Source organism: Globicephala melas, chromosome 1, assembly GCF_963455315.2.
Source record: "Globicephala melas chromosome 1, mGloMel1.2, whole genome shotgun sequence".
Taxonomy (NCBI): domain Eukaryota; kingdom Metazoa; phylum Chordata; class Mammalia; order Artiodactyla; family Delphinidae; genus Globicephala; species Globicephala melas.
Window position 1 is genome coordinate 71,418,049 of NC_083314.1, and position 24,307 is coordinate 71,442,355.

Here is a 24,307-nt window from a genome sequence, read left to right on the forward strand (position 1 = left end):
AAGGACATCATTTTTTCTTAATAAATTTATTCACAAAAAAAAGTGAGACTGTAGAGGGTCTGGGGGCTGTACACGGGCAGGGGCCTGGGGAGCTCTGTACATGGGGTTGGGAGACAGGGGAGCCTCCAGGTAGAAGGGTATTTTTTAATAAAAAAAATAATGGGAGGTACAACCACCCCCTCCCCCCTCCCCGATTAAAAAGACACAAAAATAGACGTCTCTGAGGTAAATGGGGAGCCTGGGGGCTTGAGGGTGTTGAAAGGGTTTCACAGGTGCCAGGGCTTAAAGGGGATGTCACAGGCACCGGGGTGGCTCCTGCATCAGTTGGTAGAACAGCACGTAGCCCTCACTGGATGCCACCTGGTTTTCACTGACAGGGGAGACACTAGGAAGAAGGGAGATGGGGAAGGAGGTGTGATCATTCCTGCATATTCCCCCCTCCCCACATGATCAACCTCACAGCATCCCGGTAGTGATGAGGAAAGACGCCCCCATACCTCCACACACACCCACCCACCGCCCGCCTTTTACCAGGCACTGTGCTCTCCTGGGGCTCCGTATTAGGGAAAGGTGTCAGGGCTGCAGCGGGAATGGGGCAGGAGTTGAATAGGAGGCTATTCTCACCGAGAGTCATTGTAGACATGCCAACCAGTCTGGCACCGGCACAGGGCTGTGTAGTGGCCATAGTGGACACTGCCCGAGTGGTTGCAAAGGGCATACAGCTGATATACGGGGCTTCCTTCGGGGTTAGAGATGACCAAATTCTATAGTCAGAGCTGTGCCCCACTCCCACTCTCTCCCTCCCCTTCACGGGAGCTCCTCAGGACCTTCCCTACAAGACTCACCGGCTTTGTCACTGGCAAAGTCCCCTAGGCTCAGTCGCTGCAGCGGGAAGTCTACACCTACTGAACTTTTCTTGATGGAGCCCCGGGAGGCGGAAAATCGATTAAGATCTAAGCTCTGGTTAAGGAGAATTTGGGAGGCAGAGGGCCTCTGAGGGGGGCTGAGGAATTGAATGTTGTCCACTCCCCTCCCTGAACACACATGGGGAGCTTGGTAGGGAAAGGTGGAGTGGCAGACTTTTCCTAAGGAAAACTGAATTCCCAAATGTCCAACCTCTGCAAACATGGGGAATGAGGAAAAAAGAATGAATGGGAGAAATAAGAATTTGAAGATTAGGATACGGAGCACGAGGATTCGGGGGAATCTTTGTACTGTCAACTTTTTGGTACTTCGTGTTTTCTGCCGACATTGGTCACACACCTGAGTAAATGTCAAATAATATAAGGTTAACGTGCTCCTCACCTCCGTTGGCTTTTCTGACACCCTGACTCACATACAAATTTACTATGCTCCCTATTACCTGTATCCTCTGGGCCACTGCCCTCTGCCCTGGGAATCCCAGGACATATCTGAAACTCCTACACAAACCCAGACATATATAAGTGTTATTCTTCATACTAAGGCATCATGCAACCCCTTTTACCCTTATGGAGCCCCCCCAGGTCTCCCACCCTTACTATATCCCTCGTGAACCCACACATACTGGGGCATTCTCCGATTCTAGCTCTTCTTCCTTGGTGAAAAGGCTGAAACAATCCCGCAGAGACACCTTGCCCCCAGCAAATCCTTTCTGGGGGGAAAGGAGAGTGAAGGGTCAGCATGTTCTGAATTTCCTTTTCCAACTCTTCTCAATTAATCCAAGCTTCATTTCTGCTCCAGAGACCCACAGGGTTCCCTCCCACACTGGGGGTGGGTAGGGTTGGGTCACAGAACCCATGTCCCATCCACCCCTGGAATCTTCTGGAATCCCACCTTGGGGATGGGCAGGGACAGGTCACAAAAAACCTCGAAGGTCGTGGAGCGATACCCACAGGACTGGCACTTGAGACAACTTTTCAACTGGCCCACAAACAGGTCTAGATAGAAGCAAAGGGGCAGGAGAAACAGTCATTGTGGGATGCCTGAGATGCTTCCTTGGATTCCCATCTCTTCCCACCCGTTTGCCTGACGCTTCCTTTCCCACCACCGACACTCCTCACAAACCCATCACAACTTCTCCACATTTTCGTCATCCAGACTTATTCCCACACCCCTGGATAGGATTGATTTTTTTCTGCCAAGCCCGCATCCCCCACACACTAACTTTCCCCATCACTTTGTCTCGTTCCATACCCACAATCTTGCTGTCCTCTCGCTCCAGGTAACGCTTCCACATTAGGTTGGCTCGGTCGTCATCGCTAGGACAGATCAAGGGAAGTGGGGAGCACCCATGAGACAGCAGGAACACCGGGCACCCCCAACACCACTGAAATGATCCACAGAGCCCTGTACCCCACTCATACCCCAGCTCCTTCTCTAAATTTCAAGAAACAGACAAAGGAGTAATGCTTCAGAAGACTTTCCGGGGAAATCCAAGGTGAGAGGAAAAGAAAGGAATGTCGACAAGGGAAGAACATGCCGTCTTCCTCCACCTGGCTTCAGACCCCTTAGGTACCTTGTTAATTAATTATCCCCTCCTCCGTCAATATGGTGACAGCCATAGCACTATCTTCTGCCTCCATCTGTGCCCCTCAGCCTCCCTCCTCCTCCTGCCTTCTTCCTACTTCTGCACTGCTTCTCAAACCATTTTCTGAGCTAAGTATTTCCTTGGACACTACATCCTCAATCTTGACTAGCTTACTTCTGTGAAGGATGAATGCTGCTGATAAACTACTGCGGAGGAGAAGGAGGGGAGCAACCTTACCTTAACTCAGGTTCTTCTAGCAGAGCCCCTCCACGGCGGGGTTGGGAGGGAGCTGGACTATTGGCCAGGACTGGCAGAGCCCGGCGGTCTCGTCGGTTGATTTCGAGGTGCAGCCGCTCCATGAGGAGCTTCAGAAACTCTTGGGCATCCTGCTGGCTGCAGTCAGACAAAGAACATGGGCAACCGACCCCTGCCTAGTCCACGGTCACTAACCCCTGTCCCCACTTCCTGGATGAAGAGCGTCTCAAGGCTCAGAATGATGCTGCTTGGCCCTACCCCCAGACAAGGCCAGAGAGAAATCCCATACCCTCCAGCTCTCCCACCTGTATCCAGAGAAGGAGGGAACGTATTTCTGGAAGACAGCTCGGAATCGAGTAGGATTCACAGCTTCACAGGAGTCAGGGTGCCACAGGGCACCAATCACATCTGCAAAGGCTATTAGGGTGGGAGTGGGGAAGGGAAACGGTGGTTAATGACTAGAAGAGGGAAGCAAGAGGAGGCTTAGAAGGTGGAAAACAACCTCTAGGAAATCAGGCACTGGGAAAAACAGATACACCTGCCAGCTTTCAGGGTTGGGGCCACTGGCACTGGCAGATGGACCTACAAGGGTTTGGGGAAAAGAGGACTTGAAAGAAGGGAGCAGGAGTTGTCGCCCCACCTTCAGTGAGCTCTTGGGCTCGGCCCCCTCCAGGCACCTCTTGCCGGAAGTCCCTTCGCAGACAGAAGTCCCGAAGAGGCCGAGTGCTGCTCAAACACTGTAGCACAGCATTCAGGAAGCACTGGGGAGCAGTAAAGACAGTGCCATTACCTCCCCAGACCAGTGCCTAGGAAGCCTTAGGAGAACTTCAGTGCTGTCCTTCCCCAAGTTTCCCTCCCCATGCCTGCCTCCAACACCAGTTCACATTCCTGTTAGGAAAGACAGGAGAATGGCTCTCACCGTGTTCCCCAGGTTTCGGAGGCCAACATGACCAGAGCCCAGAAGCAGTGTGTGATGAGCCTGGAAGGTCAGAGTACAGTCAGCACATTCCCATATATCCCACCTGGCGCTTTAACCTTTCAACAGCATGCTGCCCACTGCCTTCCCCACCCCATCCTTCAACCCCAAACTCTACACTTTTTCCGTCACTGGGTATTAGGGTCTCCCTACCTCAATGACCATGAGCAGTAAGCCTAACACAGCTGAGTGTACCACGGACTCAGCCATGGCTGTCCCACCTATTCCCCACTTACTCCTCTGCCCAGCTAGCCGGCGATGCAGCTCCTGGGGCAACTCCCCAAGCACTGGCATGGTTGCCCAGCTGCTCCCCACCACCACCTTGCTACCCCCAAGGCCCCCTCCTGCACCCGTGGCCCCTTCCTGCACCCTCTCCTGATGGCTCCAATTGCAATCAGCCTAGCTCACTTAGCTCGGGAAATGGGCAACCGCACGAGCTCAGATGTTCTGAGCCTGCCCCTCTTCAGCTCCAGAGATTAATTAGGCCTAGGCAGCATCCTAGGAGACAAGGTACAGCAAGGGAAGGTAAGGGCCTGGGGACCCAAAGAATTCCAAATGGTTTATTCCTTGGGGACTGAAATGGCACACCATTCTGGGGAGTCACAGACAACCCTGGAAAGGGTCTATGAGGCTTAAAGTTACTTAAATAAGGGAGAGGAGAGTCCAAACTACTGAAATGAAGGGGGTGAAAAAGGAACTTGGCAAAAAGGGGAAAGGAAAGCCATATGATGGCAAGAAAGCTGGAGGCATGGAGGAACATGAGCATGGAAGGCGTGTGCTGGCAAGTCCTCACCATCTTGTCATCGGAGTAGAAAGGTTCAGAGGGCCGGGCAGATATCACGTGGAAGGAGCCATGGGAAGTAGGGGGCTCTGTCCGTATGCTGAACAAGGTGGGTGGCCCAGAAAAGCCCCCAAGGCGGCGGAGAGAGGTGCTACGTCTCAAAGTGGGTGGCTCAGGCCGGAGAGCCAAGCGGCTCAGTGCAGCCCCTAGCTCTCCAGTGCCGCGGTGCCCTCCCAAGGCAATCCCCATTGGACGCAAGTCCCCACTGCTCACAGACTTGGAACGGGCTAGGTTGGTCCTTGATGGGAGAGGCAGAGCCACAGTTGGGGGTGGTGAGCCAGGCAGGGGAACTCCATGATCTGCCCGAAGCGGGCCTCTGGGACGAGGGCCTGAGGTCCGTCCCCGTCCCAGCTCCAGTTTCTTGAGCCGTTCCTCAGGGGGACCTGGCCTAGGAGGCAGAGGTCGTAACACAGGGTTCGGCCCAGGGCCTGGGTTTCGGCGCTCCTTGCTCCGGGCCCTGGGAGCAAATGGTAGCTTGGATCCCACTCGGGGCTGGACATTAAGAGGTGGCTCTCGGGTCCGTCCCAGGCGGTGCTCAGAAGCCTGGGGCATTGTGGACACCACAGGCTGGACCTGAGAGGAGAAGAGACGATCAGCGTTTGAATATGGAGGGAGGTGGGAACCTAGGCTGCCATACTAGCTACATGCATGGAGGGCAGGAACCATGTCTAGTGTATCAATCATTGTATCCCCTGTGCCTAGTATAGTGTTTGGTACAAAGTAAACACTTAGTATCCATTGAGTAAATGAATGAATGAATGATAGCAGGCAGGGCTTTGACTCTTTCTACATTCCTCACGCCCTTCCTGCAGAATATTGCTTTACTGGAGAGCCAATGATAAAGAGTTCCTATCTTGGCTGTCTTTATAATCTAGGTGCTCATGAAGGTTCCCCCATACCTGCCTAGTCAAGTGGGATGTGCTCTGGGTCACTTGGGACCTCTGGTCAAATAGCGGTGTGGATGCAAGTATAACAGCCCCAAGGACAGCATTCCATTCTCAAACCCCTGCCCCTCCTGGCTGCAAATGAAGCACACTAAAAAGGTTACTCCCTCCCCCACCTCTGAGCTCCAAAGTGGTGTTGGGGCTCAGGGGCTGTGGCGGGGAGGGAGGACGAACTAACTCCCTGACCCCTAATCTCTGCACATCTCCCACCACAGGAGGTTTCAACCGGGTCCGCCCCCCTCGAGGGCAGAAAGGCCGAGGCTGCTGATTGGCTACGGGGTCCAGCGGCATATTCTACACGATCCATGGATGCTGGTCCCTCCAGCCCAGTTCTCGCAGGCCTGCCGGGCCCCCAGCACCTCTGCTTTTGGGGTGGGCGATCTCTCGGGTCTGGAACAGTCTTCCCTCGGCACCCCCACACCATAACGCCCCGGACCGTACCTGTCCCCGGGTGAGGCGGCGGGGTAGGCCAGCCGGGGCCAGGCCCCAGCTCAGGGCCACCCCCTACTACCCTCGTGCAGCGCCCCCGCGGGCCCGGCTGCAGCTTTAGCCGCAGCTAGTGCCCAGATCTCTCCCACCGCAGGGGCCGCCGCCATCTTTGTTGGTCCCGCCCGGCCACCGGCCGCCGGCTTCACTGTCTCTCAGAGCGCCTGCGCACCCACACTCAGACTCCGCCCACCGGCTTCCTCGGCGCTTGCGTGAAGCCGCCCCCTAGGCTCCGCTGCCGACACCATGGAAACACAGCCAACTTTAGGACCGCCAGTTCCCAGCTTTGGCAAGAATTGTCTTTAAACCATCGCTCCAAAGCAAGTCCCTAAAGTAGAGTCCCATCGCCCCACCCCGTGGCTCTAAAGGATATAAATCTGACAATCGTAGTATGGCCCCCCGGCTTGCAGCACAGATCCTTCCCAGGGAGCAGGGGTGCGAATGCAGGGCCTGGGTCCAGCCCACAGACCAGTGAAGTATCCACATAGGGTTGGCAAGATCCCTGGAGGGCAGGGAATACTGGCCCTGCAAAACCAGTCGTCAAGCATCTTGCAGGCCAAAGCGGTAGGCTCCCTGCTAAAGGACAAAAGCAGATCTCAGCAGCAGGGAGAGCAGTCAGGATTTCCTTTCATTCCCCAGCTCCAGAACAGAGCATCCTCCATTTCCCCTTCCCTCCCGAACTAGTATAGTTGTACATGTGCCTTGGGTCTTAGCCTGCTGACCCTAAGCCTGCTCACCCTCTATTAACAGCCACCAATGAGAACCACAAGCCAAGCCACAAGAGGAAGCAGCTTTTATTGATGAGTTATCTCCAGAAACCAAAAAGACTATGTACCCACTTTCAGTCACCCCCTATCCCTCCAGGACCTCACACTGCTCCACCTGGACAAGGGATATAAATTGCCTTTTGGTTTTTCAAGGCCCTAGTCTTTCTTCTTCCTGTGTAGCCCAACTTAGAAATTCAGCAGCAATACCGTTGTTTTTTTCAGCAGTGTCTGCGGCAACTGTTGGTACTTAGTAACAATTATGGGTGAAGGGGTGTGGGGGGAAGTGGTTAGATGAGTAAAAAGAATGATGCACAGGAAAACAGGAGCGTAGCCTATGGAAGGTCCCTCTGTCCTGCCTCAGTGGATTGATCCTTCATTGGCTGCATTTCTCTTTATGCTGAATCACTCCCTTCTGAATCAGATCGGGGATTTCCACTGCCAGCCACGGACCCAGCTGCAATACAAGGGAGACCCTGTGAGATTACTACCACCCAATCAATGCCTCTTATTCCATCAGAAGCTCCTTCCTAGAGATATTCTAGGAGAGCACGCCCAAAGGAAAACACTGTTATTCCTTGTTTACTCTCAGTTACTTTTCTTATACCACTCAGGACCTAACCCCTTCTCCTCTTATATACCAAATACTCCAAACTTACCCCCAGAGCCATGAGATGAGCTAGTCCAAACTTAGGCACATTCCTGGCCCACAAAGGCTTAAAGTGATCAGTCAGGCATATTTTGCCACCCCTATGAGAGGAACAAGATGATCAGAAGGTGTTGACATGCAAGGTATACCATAAAGCACAGCAGGCTCTTGAGAGCACAGGAAGACTACTGGTGATCGGAATTGAGAACAAGGTCAGCTAAGTGCTTCGCCCAGGCTTGGCAGAGGGAGACCTGGAGTATCTCTAGGCCTGCAGACTCTGGGAAAACTCCTGCCTCAGAGAGTTCTTCCCCAAGGCCTTCTTTGACCTTTTCCCATCTCCTATTCGGTCCTACCTGTACATCTTTGCTGTTTTTCCATCCAGTTCAGGGACTGCGATTTCTGGAGCAGTAGTGGGATATGTGATAGGAATCTGGAAGAATTATAAAGCTTTAATAAAACAGAATCAGAACAGAAAGGAAATAATCTAATCAGATATACACACTTCTTGGTTGAACTGAAATCTTCCATAAACTCATCAAGCAGCAGTCACACACCAGGATTCTGGACATGGAGATGAATAACTATAACCTACGCTTGTTTCAAACCTCAGCTTTTCCCTCCCATTTAAAAAGTTATCTTTGGTCCCTCCTGGTTAGCTTGTTAACAATCACCTAATCCCTCCTGTTCTACTAACCTCCATAATTCCCACTCCATCATACTCACGTCAAACTCGATGTCAAACTCATATTTGAGGAGGTCATGGATGTACCAGCATTTTCCAAACCACCTGTAACACAGACCAAACCTCAGTGCAATTTTCCCATTCTTCTAATACTCAGATGACATCTTCTTGGCTTAGGTCACCAGCCTGGGAGACTCGTGGGTTGGGAATTGGGGAACTCTGGAGTTGTGGGAGTGGAGACCAGAAAGGGGCAGGAAAGGCCTAGCAGTGGGCTCTGGGACACCAAAATGCTCAAGCTATGTGGCATCCCCACCCTCACACCTCCCAAGAGGGTCTGCCTACCGAGTCCCTTCCTTGTTGGACTCCAGTCGGAACCAATCATTGTCTGCATTCTTGTTGTTCTCCACGTACTAAAAGTAAGAGAGTGAGGTCTTTGAGGGGAGTGTTGAGGTCAAGGGCAGTCCCCCTTCCCTCAAAAGAAAAGTGTGTGATTACTTCCTCTCTTAAGCACCCATATGCTGATGACTTTTAAATCTTTATCTTTAATCTAGAGCTTTTCTCAAAGCTTCAACTCCATTATCCAACTGTGTATTGAAATTTCTACCTTCATTCCACAGGTACCTCAAACTTGGCAGTCCGTTTCCCTCTAGTCTTTCAGACTTGTTTCTCCACTGCACCAATCTCAGTTGGCAGTATTAGCATTCAGTCACCCAAGCCAAAGACCTGGGAATCATTCTTGACCCTCCTTCTCCTTTACTCTACAAACCAATCTTTTACAACGTCCTGCTGATTTTACCTTCTGAATATTCTTTAAATCTACCTCTCCTCTCTATCTTCACCATAACTCCCAAGTTTAGAGATCATCATCTTTCTTTTGCCTAGATTAATGACAGCCTCCTAACTTCAATCTTATCCCTGTCAATTCTATTTTCCTCTCTACTGCCAGTGACTGATCTAATCCAAATCTCATCGTGTTACTCCTCCGCTTAACATCCTTTAAAGGTATCCCAATGCCTCCAAGATAAAATTCAAGTGCTCAAATCTATTTGTCAAGCCTTATCTACCACTCCCTGCCACACTTTGATGCTCTAACAACTCTGATCTACTTGTGTTTCTTCATATATGTCATGGTGTTTCTAGCTTCTATGACTGCTCATGCTGTTCCTTTTGCCTTGAATGTTCTTCTCTTACCTTCATGTTTTATCAGGCCAACTTATGTTCACCCTTTAAGCCTCAGCTCAAGCATTGCCTCTTCTAGGAAACCTTCCCTGACCAGACCCAAGCTGGATTTCGGTATCTCACCTCCTGCTTCAAAACATCTTAGCAATTTCTCAGACTCCTTCTCCCTGTTTCTCCACATAATGTATTATCATGATATGTTTCTGTCCACCTCCGTAGGCTCAATTTTATTCGGCTTTGGATGCCCTTCCTAGGTACTTGGTGTACAATAAATGTTTTTTAGTGAATGAATACATGCATCAGGAAAGCTGCTAGCCTTTGAAACAGAGACCACCGCAAGAAAGTCAAATTTTCTTCTCCTTCCACAGAAGGGAGATTAGCTCAGAAGATGGCTCGTTCCTAACCCTGAGCTCAGCTCCTTGTCTCTCTGCAACTAATATCTACCTGAAGTTTTAGCTCTAACGTGGATTCCTCCCTCAGGACAAGTGAAAGAGGGAGCGGAGAGACGCGGACCAGGACTTAGGGCTCCAGGAATTCCTTTTGACCACCTCCCCTACATCCAGGAGAGCAATCACCTGGGGCCAGGAGGACACGTCATTCTCCGGGGCGGCATATCCCCCAAATAACTGCTGCTTTCAGTCAGAAAGTCTGGCGCCACCGTGGCTCCTAACCTGAGTCTCTTGGGAGGCACCTCCTCCCCACCGCGCTTCCCTAAGTCTCCCAGCCCCGCAGTCGTCCAATATCTATGAATTCGTAAAGTTAAACTTTAAAACCGGAAGCGGCTTCCACACGGAGCCTATTCCTAAGGACACCAGATTACCCGCAACCCTTTTGCGACGCGGTTGGCAGTAGAACCACAACTGACCCGGATAAGAGACTGATATTCCTCCTTGAGTCTCTGCACCCACAACTCCCGATCTCGAGGTCCGGCATTGGTCTTCAGCACCGGGATCTCAGACACGACACGCCGGGTGGCCTCATCCGCCATCTTGGACCAGGGCGCAAGAGAAACACGGAAGTGGTATTACCTGCAGTTTACATTCAGGGCGCCTCCATCTTTACTACTGGACGATGGGGAGTTGGGCTGCCTTGAAACTTCTTTGAATACGATCTTTATTTTATAGTAACGAAGAGAAATTTGTCACCTGATCACTTGCTTATGGGTGCAACGAGAAGAAAAGAATGGAAACGGATGTCTCTGTCCTGAATATAATTAAACCGCAGATTGCTCAAAGGGTGACTTCCGCTCATGCTCAGAGACGTAATCTCAGAAAACGCTTCCGGACACTTGAAGAGTTGTTACAATTTCAGGCAGTTCTAGGCGCTCTTCTGGACGCTGTCATCCTAAAACGCGCGATTCACATGTTTCGGCTTCGAATAAACTTCTTTAACTTATTGTAGTTCAGCTGAGATAGCGGGGGGCCAATGCAGTGATCCATTAGGAGGGTAGTAAACTCCTGAGAATTGTTGGGAACCGTGGAGAATCAAAGTATATACAGTCTCAGCCCTGAACCGTTAACACAATTGAATTAGAAAATTCTTAATAAATGCCAAAGGAGTTTAGAGGTCACGGGAAGACTTGCCTTAGTGTAGCTGAGGTATTTGGGTCTGGAATGAACTCATCTAGGAAGGAATCATGTCTCTTATCTCTAGTGCATGGCACACAGTAGGTACCCAGTAATCCTTTCGCGAAATTTGTATCTTCCAGTTGATTTTCAAACCTAAGCACATTATTTTTGGCCTTAACTTACATATCTTGTTGCAGTGTTAATCGTTCCAACCCATGGCAGTAATTTTGGATCAAATCCCATTAATCATCAATTCTATAGTCTATCTACAACTTTAATTTCTAATGGCTGAAAACTCCAGTACAGTGTTGAGATGAGACAACCTTGTCTTGTTCTGATTTTAGAAGGGAAAGCATTGTCTCTTCCTTAAGTGTGATGTTACCTGTAGGCTTTTCGTGGATGCCCTTTATCAAGTTAAGGAAGTTCCCTTCTCTTCCTAGTGTTGAAGGTTTTTATCATGAATGGATATGGATTTTTTTCCCAAACGCTTTTTGTTTATTCACTGAGATGATGATGTGGTTTTTGTCTTTTATTTGCATGCTATATATTTCTTTCTTTGAAATATTGGATATTGGATAAGGGTAAGGCAAAGCTTGTAATATCTCACTAGAGTTCTTTCTCCTAGAGAAATAAAGATTTATTCCATTTAGGGTGTAGGCCCTGTGGTGTGGTAGAGTGCAGAGATTCGGAATGAGCCTTGCAATTTAATTGTCATAAGACTTTAGAGACGGGGGAGAGAGAAATGGGGAAACGTAGGTCAAAGGATACGAACTCTCAGTTATAAAAAGAATAAATTCTGAGGATTTAATGTACAGCATGGTGACTATAATTAATAAAATGGTATCGTATGTTTGAAAGTTGCTGAGAGTAGATCTTAAGCATTCTTAACCACACATGTGTAAACTATGTGAAGTAAAACTGCGGGGGGGAAAAGACTTTGGAGAGTTATTCTGTGAACTGCATTTTCTCCCCTATAAAAGGAGGATAGTAATGCTTATAGGGTGATTGTAACTATATATGCAGTGTCTCTTCATTCATTCACATAATAGATTTTCAGAATGAAATTCACATTAAATATATGGCAGGGCTTCCCTGGTGGCTAAGTGGTTAAGAATCCGCCTGCCAATGCAGGGGACACGGGTTCAAGCCCTGGTCCGGGAAGATCCCACATGCCGCGGAGCAACTAAGCCCGTGAGCCACAACTATTGAGCCCATGCGCCACAACAACTGAGCCTGCGCTCTAGAGCCCGTGAGCCACAACTACTGAGCCTGCATGCCACAACTACTGAAGCCTGCGTGCCTAGAGTCCGTGCTCCGCAACAAGAGAAGCCACTGCAATGAGATGCCCACGCACTGCAACGAAGAGTAGGCCCTGCTCGCCGCAACTAGAGAAAGCCTGTGCACAGCAACAAAGACCCAATGCAGTCACAAATAAATAAGTAAAAATAAATAAATTTATATATATATGTATGTGTATATATATACATATATATATATATATATGGCAGTAATTTTCAAACTTTTTGTAATACTGGAGCCAGGTTAACAACAACAACAAAAAATCTCACTTGGAATCTCAAAATATAAAAATGATCAGTGCAGAGCTGCTCTTGTTCAAGTGCAGGCAGAAGACCTCTAGCCTTAGAATACTTCCTCTATGGTAACAACACATCACACTTCATTGTTTAATTGTCTTGAAAGACTGTAAGCTCACAGTAGAGACTGTGTGTCAGTCTTGTTCATACAATAATACTGTAATGCCTGGCACAAAGTAAGTGCTCAATCAATATTTTTAAAATAAAGGAATATCTTGATGAGTTAGGTAAGCATCAGACAGGCTGTCACCTTAAATCTGCATCTTACCTTTTTTTTTGAAAATCACCTTATTAGACCACTTTGTAAAGCAGAGTTCATAATGCACGACAGCTGTCTCTATTGTAAGCATAGTTGCATCTCTGGAGAGAGAACCTTCTTTAGAGAAGTTTCTTTTTAAATTATCAATTTAGCTGATTCTTGCTTTAAGTAATTCTCACAAGAGATCAGAAGCTAAGGTTGAGAAGACTGAAAGAAGAGTGTGTAGGCCTGAGCTTCATCGTTTTTCAAAGGAAGGGCTCATTCATACACAATTCATGTGTTTATGGAGTTCTTACTACATTCAGGCATTGGAAATACCGTAGTGCACAAGGCAGGCAGAGTCCTTGCCCTCATGGAAATTGTCCTAAAACAGCTATAAAAAGGAACCTGACAGAATTGATCGGAAAACTCAATTCTGGGAAACACACTAACGTCAGACCATGGTTTTGATGGGATAGTACTGTTGAGTACATGAGGGAGCCTCTGAAAGTAGTTGAAAATCCCATTGTCAGTCATCATGGAGAAAGGTAGCTCCTGGGACAAAAGGAGAAATAAATATTGTATTAGGAAAATAAACCTTGGATTAGGAAATGAATTAAAAATTTTCCTCCTTCTGGTCTTTAAGGGGTTAGTCTGGACTCTGATATTCTGGAATATTACTCAGAATGGTGAGGGAAATACTGGTTCTCCTACAGGGAGGGAGCCACCCTATAGAGCAGGGGTCCCTAAGCCCCTGGGGCCGTGGACCGGCACCGGTCCGCACCCTGTTAGGAACTGGGCCGCACAGCAGATGAACAGCGAGTGAGCAAAGCTTCATCTGCCGCTCCCCGTCGCTCGCACTACCGCCTGAACCCCTCCCCACCCCACCCCGCACCGGTCCGTAGAAAAATCGTCTTCCATGAAACCGGTCCCTGGTGCCAAAAAGGTTGGGGAATGCTGCTATAGAGGATCAGTGTAGATGAGTGGCCACTTTTGTAAAATTTTCTCCTTTATGATTGCCTTTAATTATTCTGGAGACTTCAGCAAAGAATTCTTGTAAACTGTAACCTGATCTCTGTTATGATGTGGGGAATTAGTTTCACACTTAGAGAACTTGGTAAAGTGAATGATAAAAACTAACATTTATACAATGCTTACTGTGTGCTAGGCACTGTCCTAAACGTTTTTAAAAATGAGATCCTTTAATTCTGGCAACAACCTTAAGATAATTACTTTCATTAGCCTCATTTACATTTGAGGAAACTGAGGAAGTCAGGTTCAATGAAAGAAAGCCCTATATCACACAGACACTAAATGGTAGAATTGGAATTCAAGCCCAAGCACAGTCTGGCTCTAGAAATCACATCCTTAACCAGCTTTCTACCATTTCCAGGCCAATGTGAAATTAGCACCAGTGATCTGAGGGGATGGAGGTGGTGGCAGGGGCTATTCACGGCCCTAAAAGGGAAGACAGCTATCAGTAATGAACCAGTGTTTCTGAAAACACCAAGAGAGACTGCAGGAACAAACGGTAGGGCTGCAGGGACATAAATGAGATAACAAACCCCCTCCCTGGAATGGGCTGATGTGTGCACAGGACCCTCTGAGGTGTTGGTATCATCCCTAGAGATTTTGCAACTATGGACTTTAACTGCAACCTACTAGCTAGTAAGATCTTGGCAAGGGTTGGGAGTGTCAGAGGATTTGGTTAACAAAGATGAAAAGACGTATTCTTTGGGGAGGAAAAACTAATAAGCAGTCAATTACCATAAAATAAAAAATCTCTATTCTGGAGGTATACAAAGTACTGTCTGAGTAAGTATTCCTGAGAATCAGGTAAGGCTGTTAGTATTTGAACTGGAACTGTTAGGATGAGCACATTGAATGTGCGGGCAAGGAGAGAGCAGGGTAAGTATGGCATTCTAAGCAGAAAGAAGAACATGTGTAAGGCAGGAAGGCATGAGGGAATATAGTATTATATTAATGACACAAAATATCTAGATCATTATTTATAACAGAAGAGGGAAGAAAGCTCCTAGAAACTGTTAATGTTATATTAACTATATGGAATATGCTATAGAGAAATATTTATAAAATAAGTGTAAAATCAGAACACAAAATTGTACATAGATATGGTTTTAAAATATTTACTTTTGAATAGGTAATACATACACCTGCTCAAAATTCAAAAGATACAAAAGGATATAGAGTGAAACGTTGTCTCCCTCTTATCTAATTCCTTGGCTAGTTCCCTTCCCCAGGGGCCTCTCCCCTCCAACTAGTTTTTTGTATATCCTTCCAGATATACTCTATGCACTTACCAATATGTACACACACACATTCTTTTAAAACATTTTATAAAAATCATAGCATACTATTCACATTTCTGCACATTGCTTTTTTCACTGAATAATATATCTTGGAGGCTGTTCTATATTAATACATACAAAACTACCTCATTCTTCCCCTCCCCCCTTTCTTCTTTTGTAGATGCATCCCATTGTATGGATCTACCATAATTTATTCAACAAGACCCTCAGGATGTTTATTTAGGTTGTCTTTTGCTATTACGAACAGTGCTGCAGTTAATAGCCTTGCCTACTCATCATTTTGTACATATGTAATAAATACTTAGATATGGAACTGTTGCCTCAAAAGATTTGTGTATTTTAAATTTTGTTAAATATTGCCAATTTGCCTCTAGAAAGATTAAACCAATTTGTATTACTATTAGCAATATATAAAATGACAAGTTTCCCCACCGCTCGCCCTCAAAAAATCAGAGTTGTTTTTGCCAATTTCATGATTGAAATGGAATCTCAAGACAATTTTAATATCCATTTCTCTTATTATGAGTAAGGCTGAATATCTTTTCATATGTTTAGGATCCATTTGTATTTCCTTTTCTGTAAATTCTTATATCCTTTGCTCTTTTTTAATTGTCATTCATTTTTTCTTACTGATTTGTATGAGTTTAAAAAATATATATATTAAAGAGGTTAGCCGTTTGTGATGAGTTGTAAATATTTTTCCCAGTTAGTCATCTGTCTTTGCTTTTGTTCAAAGTATTTTTAACCATGTGGAAAATTTTCATACATGAGGTCAAGTCTACCAGTCTTTTTTGCTTATAACTTCTGGTGTTGAGTCACCACAACAGTTTATATTATTTTAAAAAAATTATCCCATGTTTTCCTCTAGTACTTTTTCTCTTAAAATGAAAATGACTTTGTTTGTTCCAGCTTATTTAAACAATACGGAAAAATAAAATTAATTCAAAATCCTACCCCGAGACAAAAACTTCTATCATTTTAAGTATACATCCTTCCAGACATCTCTATGTGCACATTTTCTTTCTTCTGCTTTCTTTGGGTTTAATTTACTGTTATATAGGTTCTTTTTTTTAAATTAATTTTTACTGGAGTATAGTTGCTTTGTGTTATATAGGTTCTTGAAATGGATGCAAAGCTTATGAACTTTCAGCTTTTCTTTTTTCTTAATATGTGCACTTAAGACTATACATTTTCCTGTAAGCACAGCTTTAGTTACATCTAAGTTTTGGTATGTAATATTTTTATTGTCATTCAGTTCAAATTATTTTCTAACTCCAATTGTGATTTTTTGGGGGGTTACTTAGAAGTAGTGTATTTCACAACTTCTAGTTACTTTTTTGTTACTGATTTGTAGCTTAACTACAAATCAAGAAACACACTTTGTATAATTTTAATACTTTGAAATTTGTTAAAATTTGCCTTATAGCACACTATGGTCAGTTTTAAAAATGTTTCAAGTGTGCTTGAAAATAATTTGTAATTTAAAGTTTTGGAGTACAGTGACTATATATCTGCTTGTTGAGTCAAATTTGCTGCTCATGTTATTTTTTATATCCTTACTAATTTTTTTGGGGGGTGTCTACTGGTTCTGAAAGACGTATCCTCTATCAGTGGATGACAGCAGTATATTAAATCTCCTATTATGATAGTGAATTTGTCTATTTTTTTCCTTGTAGCTCTGTTGCTCTATATAATATGAAGTTAAGTGCATACAAATTTAAAACTTCCTGGTAAATTGGACTTGCTGATATGAAGTGCCCTTGTTTATTTCTAGTAATGCTTTTGCTTTCAAGTCTACTGTATCTGTTATTATATAATTTCCTTTGGGTTTATATTTGCACAGTATATCTTTTCCAATTCTTTTACTTTCAACCTTTTTGAACCATTATGTTTTATTTATTTTTTTAATAAAATTTTTAAAATTAATTAATTTTTGGTTGCATTGGGTCTTCGTTGCTGCATGTGGGCTTTCTCTAGTTGCGGCAAGCGGGGGCTACTCTTCGTTGTGGTGTGCGGGCTTCTCATTGTGGTGGCTTCTCTTGTTGTGGAGCACGTGCTCTAGGTGCGCGAGCTTCAGTAGTTGTGGCACACGGGCTTTGTTGCTCCATGGCATTTGGGATCTTCCCGGACCAGGGCTTGAACCCGTGTCCCCTACGTGGGCAGGCGGATTCTTAACCATTGCACCACCAGGGAAGTCCCTGTACCGTTACGTTTTAGATAGTTTCTAGTATTTTATATTAATTACGATTGGCTATTAATACATGTGAAAGTAATTTTAAAGGGTATGTATAATCTTTCCACTGATCTAAGGTGACACCTTTATCAATACAAAATTTCCTCACGTATTTGGGTCTATCCAAGAACATGATATTATTTTCCGTTTGATCAAGTTCTCTTTTATGTGGGTAGCATTTTATTTTATTTAATTTATTTATACATTTATTTATTTAGTTTTGCTGCATTGGGTCTTCGTTGCTGCGCATGTGCTACTCTTTGTTGCAGTGCGCAGGCTTCTCATTGTGGTGGCTTCTTTTGTTGTGGAGCACGGGGGCTCTAGGCACGTGGGCTTCAGTAGCTGTGGCTCGTGGGCTCTAGAGCACAGTCTCAGTAGTTGTGGCGCACGGTCTTAGTTGCTCCATGGTGTGTGGGATCTTCCTGGCCCAGGGCTCGAACCCGTGTCCCCTGCATCGGCAGGCGGATTCTTAACCACTGCACCACGAGGGAAGCCCGTGGGTAGCATTTTAAAATTTCATTCATACTGGGAATTCCCTGGCTGCCTAGTGGTTAGAGCTCTGTGCTTTCACTGCCAAGGACACAGGTTCAATCCCTGGTCAGGGAACTAAGATCCTGCAAGCTATGCGGCACGGGGAAAAAATTTTTCTTTTCATTCATACAGATCTTGCCCATTCTTGTTAATTATTCCTAGGTATTTTATCTGACTTGTCACTATTGGGTCTTTTTTTGATTATACCTTTAACTTATTGTTTATATATAAGGGATATTTATTTCTGCATGTTACTTCCCCTCCCAACCACCACTTTACTAAATTCTAGTAATAATTTTAAAGTTGATTCTCATGATTATATCTATGTAAATAAGCTATCATCTGCAATAATAATTACATTATTATTTTAGCTATATAAAATGTTTACAAATAGCTAAGGCTTGGAAGAAAACATTAAGAAATGAGGTAAAATGAGTTAGGAAAAGTCTTTTTGTTAGTTATAAGTTCATTAATGATTAGCTAAAATGGTAACAGGATTCTTAGCATTTTAAATGAGTTCAGGGCCTGCACACATGGTATTCTAGAAATGAGAAATATTTGTAAGTGAAATTGTTTTCTGTCTAGGTCATCTGAGGAACACACAATATAGCAAATGTCCACATTTTCAAAGAGGGAAATTCTAGATGGTGAATTCTGGAAACTAAAAAACTTAAGATTATTGATTCTTAGTCAAACTGTAGAAGTTATTAAAGAGTATTTTATGAATAGAAAAGAAAGCAGCGATCCCCAGATGCCTACAGTGGTTCATGGCGATGTGATTCAGTCTCCCAAGGTGTCGGCTCTTCCTTGCCTTTGGGCCTTTAGCAGGTATCCTCTCAGCCTGGGATATTCCTCCCTTTTCTTCAAGAAGGCTGGCTCCTTTGGGTCCTTTGGGTCTCAGCTTCCATGTAACCTCCTCAAAGAGAGCTTTCCCTGATCATTCATTTTTCTGTCACAGCATTCTGTTCTTTTCCTTCATAGCACCTATCTCAAGTTAAAATGATATATTTGCTATTTTCTTCCTTAGTGTCAGCCTACCCATGTAAACTGTAAACTCCATGAAGACATGGACCATGTCTGCTTTGTTCACCACTCTGTATCCTATCCTATATGCCTATCACAGTACTTGACATTAGTAAATGCCTAACGTATATTTATTAAGTAAATGACTGAATGACTTTCCTTGTCAGTGTTACTAGATTAACAGACTAGAACATCATAGAGACAGTACATCTTGACTTCAGGAAAACATAACAGTTTCCTGATATGTTCTTTGAAAAAGGTAGTGAATTTGCTAGAATATAGAATCATTTTTATTTGACTGAACAACCAACCAAAGAGAATTAATTCTCTAATTAGCTGGTGGGATTGGTAAAACAGGGCTGTTTTTGTCATGGCCTACCTGTGGGATAACCAATGACTTGGAAAAATCATCCCCATGGGGGCAGCAGAGAGCATTAACAAAGAACCTCCTGAATTTCTGAAACCTGGTGAAAATTGTTATATATAAATATTAGGTAACATTTATCCGCTGCTCACAATGAGCTAGGCCCTGTGTTGACACTGCACATATATTATTTAATATAATCATTAAAACAGGGACCTATGATATGGATGTTATTTTATATTTGCCCTTTTTACAGATGAGAAAAAAAGCTCAGAGAAGGAACTTGCCCGAAGTCATATTAGTGAGGGTCAGAGCTGGCAAATGAAGGGAACAGGCTAAGGAGAATTTTGGACAGCAGATCATTAGGATTCAGTGACTGATTGTGGTCCCTACTCTTCTATTCAGGAGCCAGCAGACACTGGAATTCTAGCTAAGGGCTTACAGCTAGGTTTGAAGTACAACTGAAATTAGGAGCAAGTATGATGCTTGGGTGAAAATGAGTAGCTAGAGCAGCTTGGAGTTAATGGGAAACCAAGACCTAGAGAGGACTGTCAGGTCATCAAGTCATTGTAGGATAAAGTTCAAGAGGAAAGCCCAGGCAGGGACATAGGGATCAGAGTGGGCCTGGAAGAGTCAAGAGGATACTTGTGACAATAGGTTGCTAACAGGGTATAGAATTCCTTAAGGGGACGTCTGGTTTAAAAAGATTTTAATTCTGGCAGAGCTGGGGAACAGCATGGACTGGGACCAGCAGCCTCAAAAGAGTATTCAGATTAAAAAAGATAAGAGATCTACTATAATTTGAATTGGCAGTACCATTGACTGGGAAAAAAATATTTAGTAGGGACATAGTAGCTATCTGAAGGGCTGACATTTAGCTCTGATGTGTTGATCCAGAGGAAAAAAAAAATAGGACCAATAAATGGAACTTACAAAGAGATTTTTCTAAGTACAGGAAAAAAAAAAGGCGTTTCTAACCACTGAAAATTAGAGTGAATTGAGAATTAAGTGCAGGACATACTGGAAATGGGAGCATGTGAAAGGTAGCTGAAGGATGTCAGTTTAATGATTCTAGTGAAGGAAGAGATAATTGTGGAAAGAGAGTGTATTGAGAAGCAGAAAAGAATGGGATTCAGAGTCCAGTTGGAGGGGCCCATCTTTGAAAGCTGGAGGGATGTTATCTCAGCTGAGGCTCCAAGGAAGAGACAGGAACTGATATAAAGGAAGAGACATGAAAGGCGGAGGAACAGGAGAATCCTACATAGGGTTCTCAATCTTCTGAGAGTTTTCTCGAGTTTTTAGTTGAAGGAGAGGGTGGAAAAAGAACATCAGGCAAGAGATGAAGTTTTTGCTTTAACTGCAGAGATGATGTACAGTTTAAGCCAAAGGGGAACAGCTGCTTAGCTACACCTAACAAAAAATCTTAGTGTTTGAAATATTTTTTCTCAGTGCTGGGCATGAGAGTGCCCGTCTCCTTGGTTTAGTTAGTATTTATCCCATTTCACCTCAGGAAATCTGCTCAGCTCTCTTTATTGGCATTATGATCTCTTCAGCACCTATTATATCTCAAGGCTTCACGTTTTTTGTTTGTCTGTCTTTTGTTTTGGCCACGCAGCGTGGCATGCGGGATCTTACTTCCCTGACCACGGATCAAACCTGTGCCCCCTGCAATGGAAGCACGGAGTTCTAACCACTGGATTGCCAGGGAATTCCCAAAGGCTTCACGTTTTAAGAGTGAATTTCCAGGGCCCCCCCAAAGCAGAAAACTTTCCTACAAATGCAGTCATGAATGGACTAACTTAGGAACAGCTGGCCAGGCAACTGTCCCAATGTCTGGAATTTGTAAAATTTAGTTAAGGTTTGGCCCCAGGGAAAAGGATTAGGTCCTTCCAGTCCTATAAAGGAAGAGGGATTACTTTGAAGGCCTAATGAAGAAAAATCCCAGTCCTTCCTTTAGCTTTCCATTCTGAGTGAAGAAGGCAATCTATCTTTTCCCCAGAGGCTGCAAAGAGCAGACAGGACACCATACTATTAGAGAAGGGAGTCCTCAGCATGGACTCTCCTCTCTAATCCTCTAAATGGGGTTGGGTTAAGTTTAGGAGACGGGCTCATGGAAAGGAATTACTACCATGATGTCAAGATTGCTAAGTATCAAACCACTTCCGGACATGGGTAGGGAGAGAACATGATTCTATTTTAAGAAGTAGTGCCTGCATCTGCCTCTTTTGTGGGCTTATGTGGGTGGGGCACATCCCCCTTCCATATATCACAGCTAGCTACCTCTGTCCTGATGACTCGTCCACTAGGAAAAGTTAGCGAGTAATCTGTGAAGAAAATGAGAATATAGGGGAGGCTGTTTACAACAGAACAGAGTTCCAGTATGGGGTGGTGGTGAAGCGGGGGTAGATATTTTTGGCTTTTTCTAATGGATATCTCTTCCCTTCAACTGTGTAAAGTAGAGGTTGTTCATTCTTCTACTCCTGTAGGAAAGGGTGGCAGGGTATCATCCTTCTCTTTGCAATCCACTGCTACTTTCAGATGATTGTGCTCTCATCCTCTTGTAAAAACTCTTCCTTCTTTAAAGCCTATGCCATTTGGCTCTACTACTCTTTATCCCTCATGCTTACTGAGAACTCCAGTGCCTATTAAATAACCTCTCTGGGCCAACTCTTCCTATCTGGGTGGTTTTAGGAAAATCTACGTGATCATTAGCTAGTTTTTGACCTTCTCAACTCCAACTTATACTCCTACTTTCTTTTTTGTTTTTAATTAATTAATTTATTTTATTATTTTTTATTTTTTGGCTGTGTCAGGTCTTCGTTGCGGCATATGTCATCTTTCATTGCAGTGCGCGTGGGCTTCTCTCTAGTTGCGGCATGCGCGTTTTCTCTCTGTAGTTGTGGCGCACAGGCTCTGTAGTTTGCAGCATGAGGGCTCTCTAGTTGAGGCGTGCAAGCTTAGCTGCCCCACAGCATGTGGGAATCTTAGTTCTCCGACTAGGGATCGAGCCCGTGTCCCCTGCGTTGGAAGGCAGATTCTTTACCACTGGACGACCAGGGAAGCCCCTATTCCTACTTTCAATTCCTTAACGTTACCATTTCTGGCAACACAAGTTTTTCTTTCTGGCAGCTTAAGGGCCATAGTAAAGAATGGGAGAGGAAGCATTCTTGACTATGGAAATATTAGTGGTGCCAGAACTGGCTGGTGTTGACTTCAAGACCCACTGAAAGACTGGAACTGGCAACCATGATATATAAGGATGGAACAGCATGGGGGTTGAATTCCACGTGATATTTGGTGATGGTTCAAGATCTGGATTTGACCTTTATGCCAAGTTCCCAAGAAACCTGAGTCTGGAGCTAGCTTTTAACCTTTCTTGTTAGCTGCCTTTCTGGGGACATCTGACACTTTTAATAACTTCCATCCTCTTGAAACACTCTCTTCCTTCTGATTCTGTGACAATTAGGATCCAGTGTTTTTCTTCCTCACTGGTTGTTCCTTTTCAAAGATTCTCCAAGGGCTCTCCTACTTGTGCCTTAAATGTTAGAATTCACCAAGGCACTCTTCTTAGCCCTCTGCTGTTCTCTGGGGAGCTTATCCAAATCTATGGCTTCAGCTACCACTGAAATGTTCATGATCCCGAAATTCTGGCCTATACATCATTGGAGTTTTTAAAAAGCAGCTTTCTATAAAAGTAATATATGTTATGTATACAGTAAAACAAATTCAAACAGTAAAGATGAATCTAAAATAAAAAGCATAAGTTTCATCCCTCCCAGGCCCACTCTTCATAGGTAATTTTTTAACGCTTGTGTAAATATGTAAGTATTCTTCTGCACTTGCTTTTTTTCCATTTAATATAATTTTCTCCCATGTGTTAGATTTGTACCTTCAACTGCCATTTGGACATCTCCATCTGGCTGTCCCACAGATATCTAAAACTCCTTCCTTTTCTTTGTAATTCTCCCTTATGCTATACCCTACTGCTAGTCTCTTTCTACCGTCAACACCGTGAAGAAATTGTCTTTACACACTGTGCCTTTCCAGTCACGCAATTTACCTCAATGTTGTTTCTACCCCCACTGTATCTCTGAAACAGCTTTCTCCAAAATTACTAAACGACTTACTTGTTGCAAAATCCAATGGACACATTTTAGTCCACACCTTACCTGATCTGTTATGTTTGACACTGACCAGTTTCCTTGATACTTCTCTCCTGGTTTCTTCTTTCCTTTCCTTCTCAATGTCCTCTTTTCCTCTCTCTTCCCTTATGTCATCTCAAATTCCTCTTTCTAGGCCATCTTAGTCACTTCCATGGCTTCAACAACCTTCTATATTCACACGCTAGGGCGCGCCGCCCCCCGTCCCCCAAACTTTCCTTTTGGACTCCCAACCCACCTTATCTAATATTCTATTGTCTAATGGATATCCCACAGGCACCTAAAGCTCACTCTTCCCCCACCCCAAACAACAATGAAAATGGCATTATTCCCCAGGTGCCCAAGCCAGAACACTGGGAAATACCTTGGATTCCTCCCTCAGCCTCATACCCGTTTCCGATCAATTTTTCCCCATCTGCACGCCCCACTTCTAGAGGACAGACCGCTGTAGTCTCTTACCAGGGTAAGAGCTTCCCAATTGTTCTTGCCTCTAACTTCACGCCCTCCAATTCATTCTCCTCATTGCAACCAGTGATCCTTCTAAAACGCAAATATATTTGTTCACACCTCTGCTAAGACTCTTCAAAACCTATTCATTACCCTTAGGATAAAATAAACTAATTTACAAGGCCTTGCGTAATCAGGCCCCTCCCAACCGCCGGGACTCATCTATTACCTCTCTTTTAACCAAACCAGGCTGCTGGCAGCTCCAGAAGGTACCTAGCCCCCCACCCTCAATTCCCAACAGTCCAGTATTCAGCTCAGGCGACACTTCCTTCAGGAAGTGGGTGCTCAAAAACCAAATGCTCAAAAAGTGAAATCCGAGAGGGCATCTGAAAAGCACTTTCTGTTCCGGACCCAAGTTTACGGAACGTCCGGGTTACCAGGAAGCTCAGAGCAAAGGTCAAACCCAGATCATGAACCTTCCCCCAAGTTCGCGGGGCAATCCGACCCCCGTAATATTCCGCCCTTATGCGTCA

The 24,307-nt window shown here is 44.8% G+C and overlaps 2 protein-coding genes across 6 annotated transcripts; both read right to left on the reverse strand.

Annotated features, from left to right (window-relative positions):
• Positions 1-48: 48 nt before the first annotated feature.
• Positions 49-6,684, reverse strand: USP21 (ubiquitin specific peptidase 21). Of its 3 annotated transcripts, none has more exons than XM_030842115.3 (13): positions 5,967-6,684; positions 4,534-5,154; positions 3,684-3,743; positions 3,405-3,525; positions 3,070-3,181; positions 2,747-2,902; positions 2,176-2,240; positions 1,816-1,919; positions 1,547-1,633; positions 1,185-1,263; positions 846-953; positions 625-739; positions 49-385 (listed from the first exon to the last, which is right to left on the reverse strand). In XM_030842115.3, the coding sequence occupies exons 2-13, from the start codon at positions 5,131-5,133 to the stop codon at positions 295-297; spliced, it is 1,698 nt and encodes a 565-aa protein (XP_030697975.1). In that variant the 5' UTR covers positions 5,134-5,154; positions 5,967-6,684; the 3' UTR covers positions 49-294. The 3 variants fall into 3 exon arrangements, with proteins under 3 accessions (XP_030697975.1, XP_030697976.1, XP_030697977.1); XM_030842116.2 differs by lacking the exon at positions 5,967-6,684 and adding an exon at positions 5,485-5,954; XM_030842117.2 differs by lacking the exon at positions 5,967-6,684 and adding an exon at positions 5,481-5,954.
• A 103-nt stretch (positions 6,685-6,787) lies between these two features.
• Positions 6,788-24,177, reverse strand: UFC1 (ubiquitin-fold modifier conjugating enzyme 1). 3 transcript variants are annotated; one of them, XM_030842149.3, is made up of 7 exons: positions 24,004-24,177; positions 10,151-10,273; positions 8,449-8,516; positions 8,148-8,211; positions 7,778-7,854; positions 7,435-7,525; positions 6,788-7,232 (listed from the first exon to the last, which is right to left on the reverse strand). In XM_030842149.3, exons 2-7 carry the CDS (start codon positions 10,271-10,273, stop codon positions 7,152-7,154), a joined length of 504 nt encoding a protein of 167 aa, XP_030698009.1. In that variant the 5' UTR covers positions 24,004-24,177; the 3' UTR covers positions 6,788-7,151. The 3 variants fall into 3 exon arrangements, with proteins under 3 accessions (XP_030698009.1, XP_030698008.1, XP_030698006.1); XM_030842148.3 differs by lacking the exon at positions 24,004-24,177 and adding an exon at positions 10,431-10,972; XM_030842146.3 differs by lacking the exon at positions 24,004-24,177 and having other exon boundaries at positions 10,151-10,966.
• Positions 24,178-24,307: the final 130 nt, after the last annotated feature.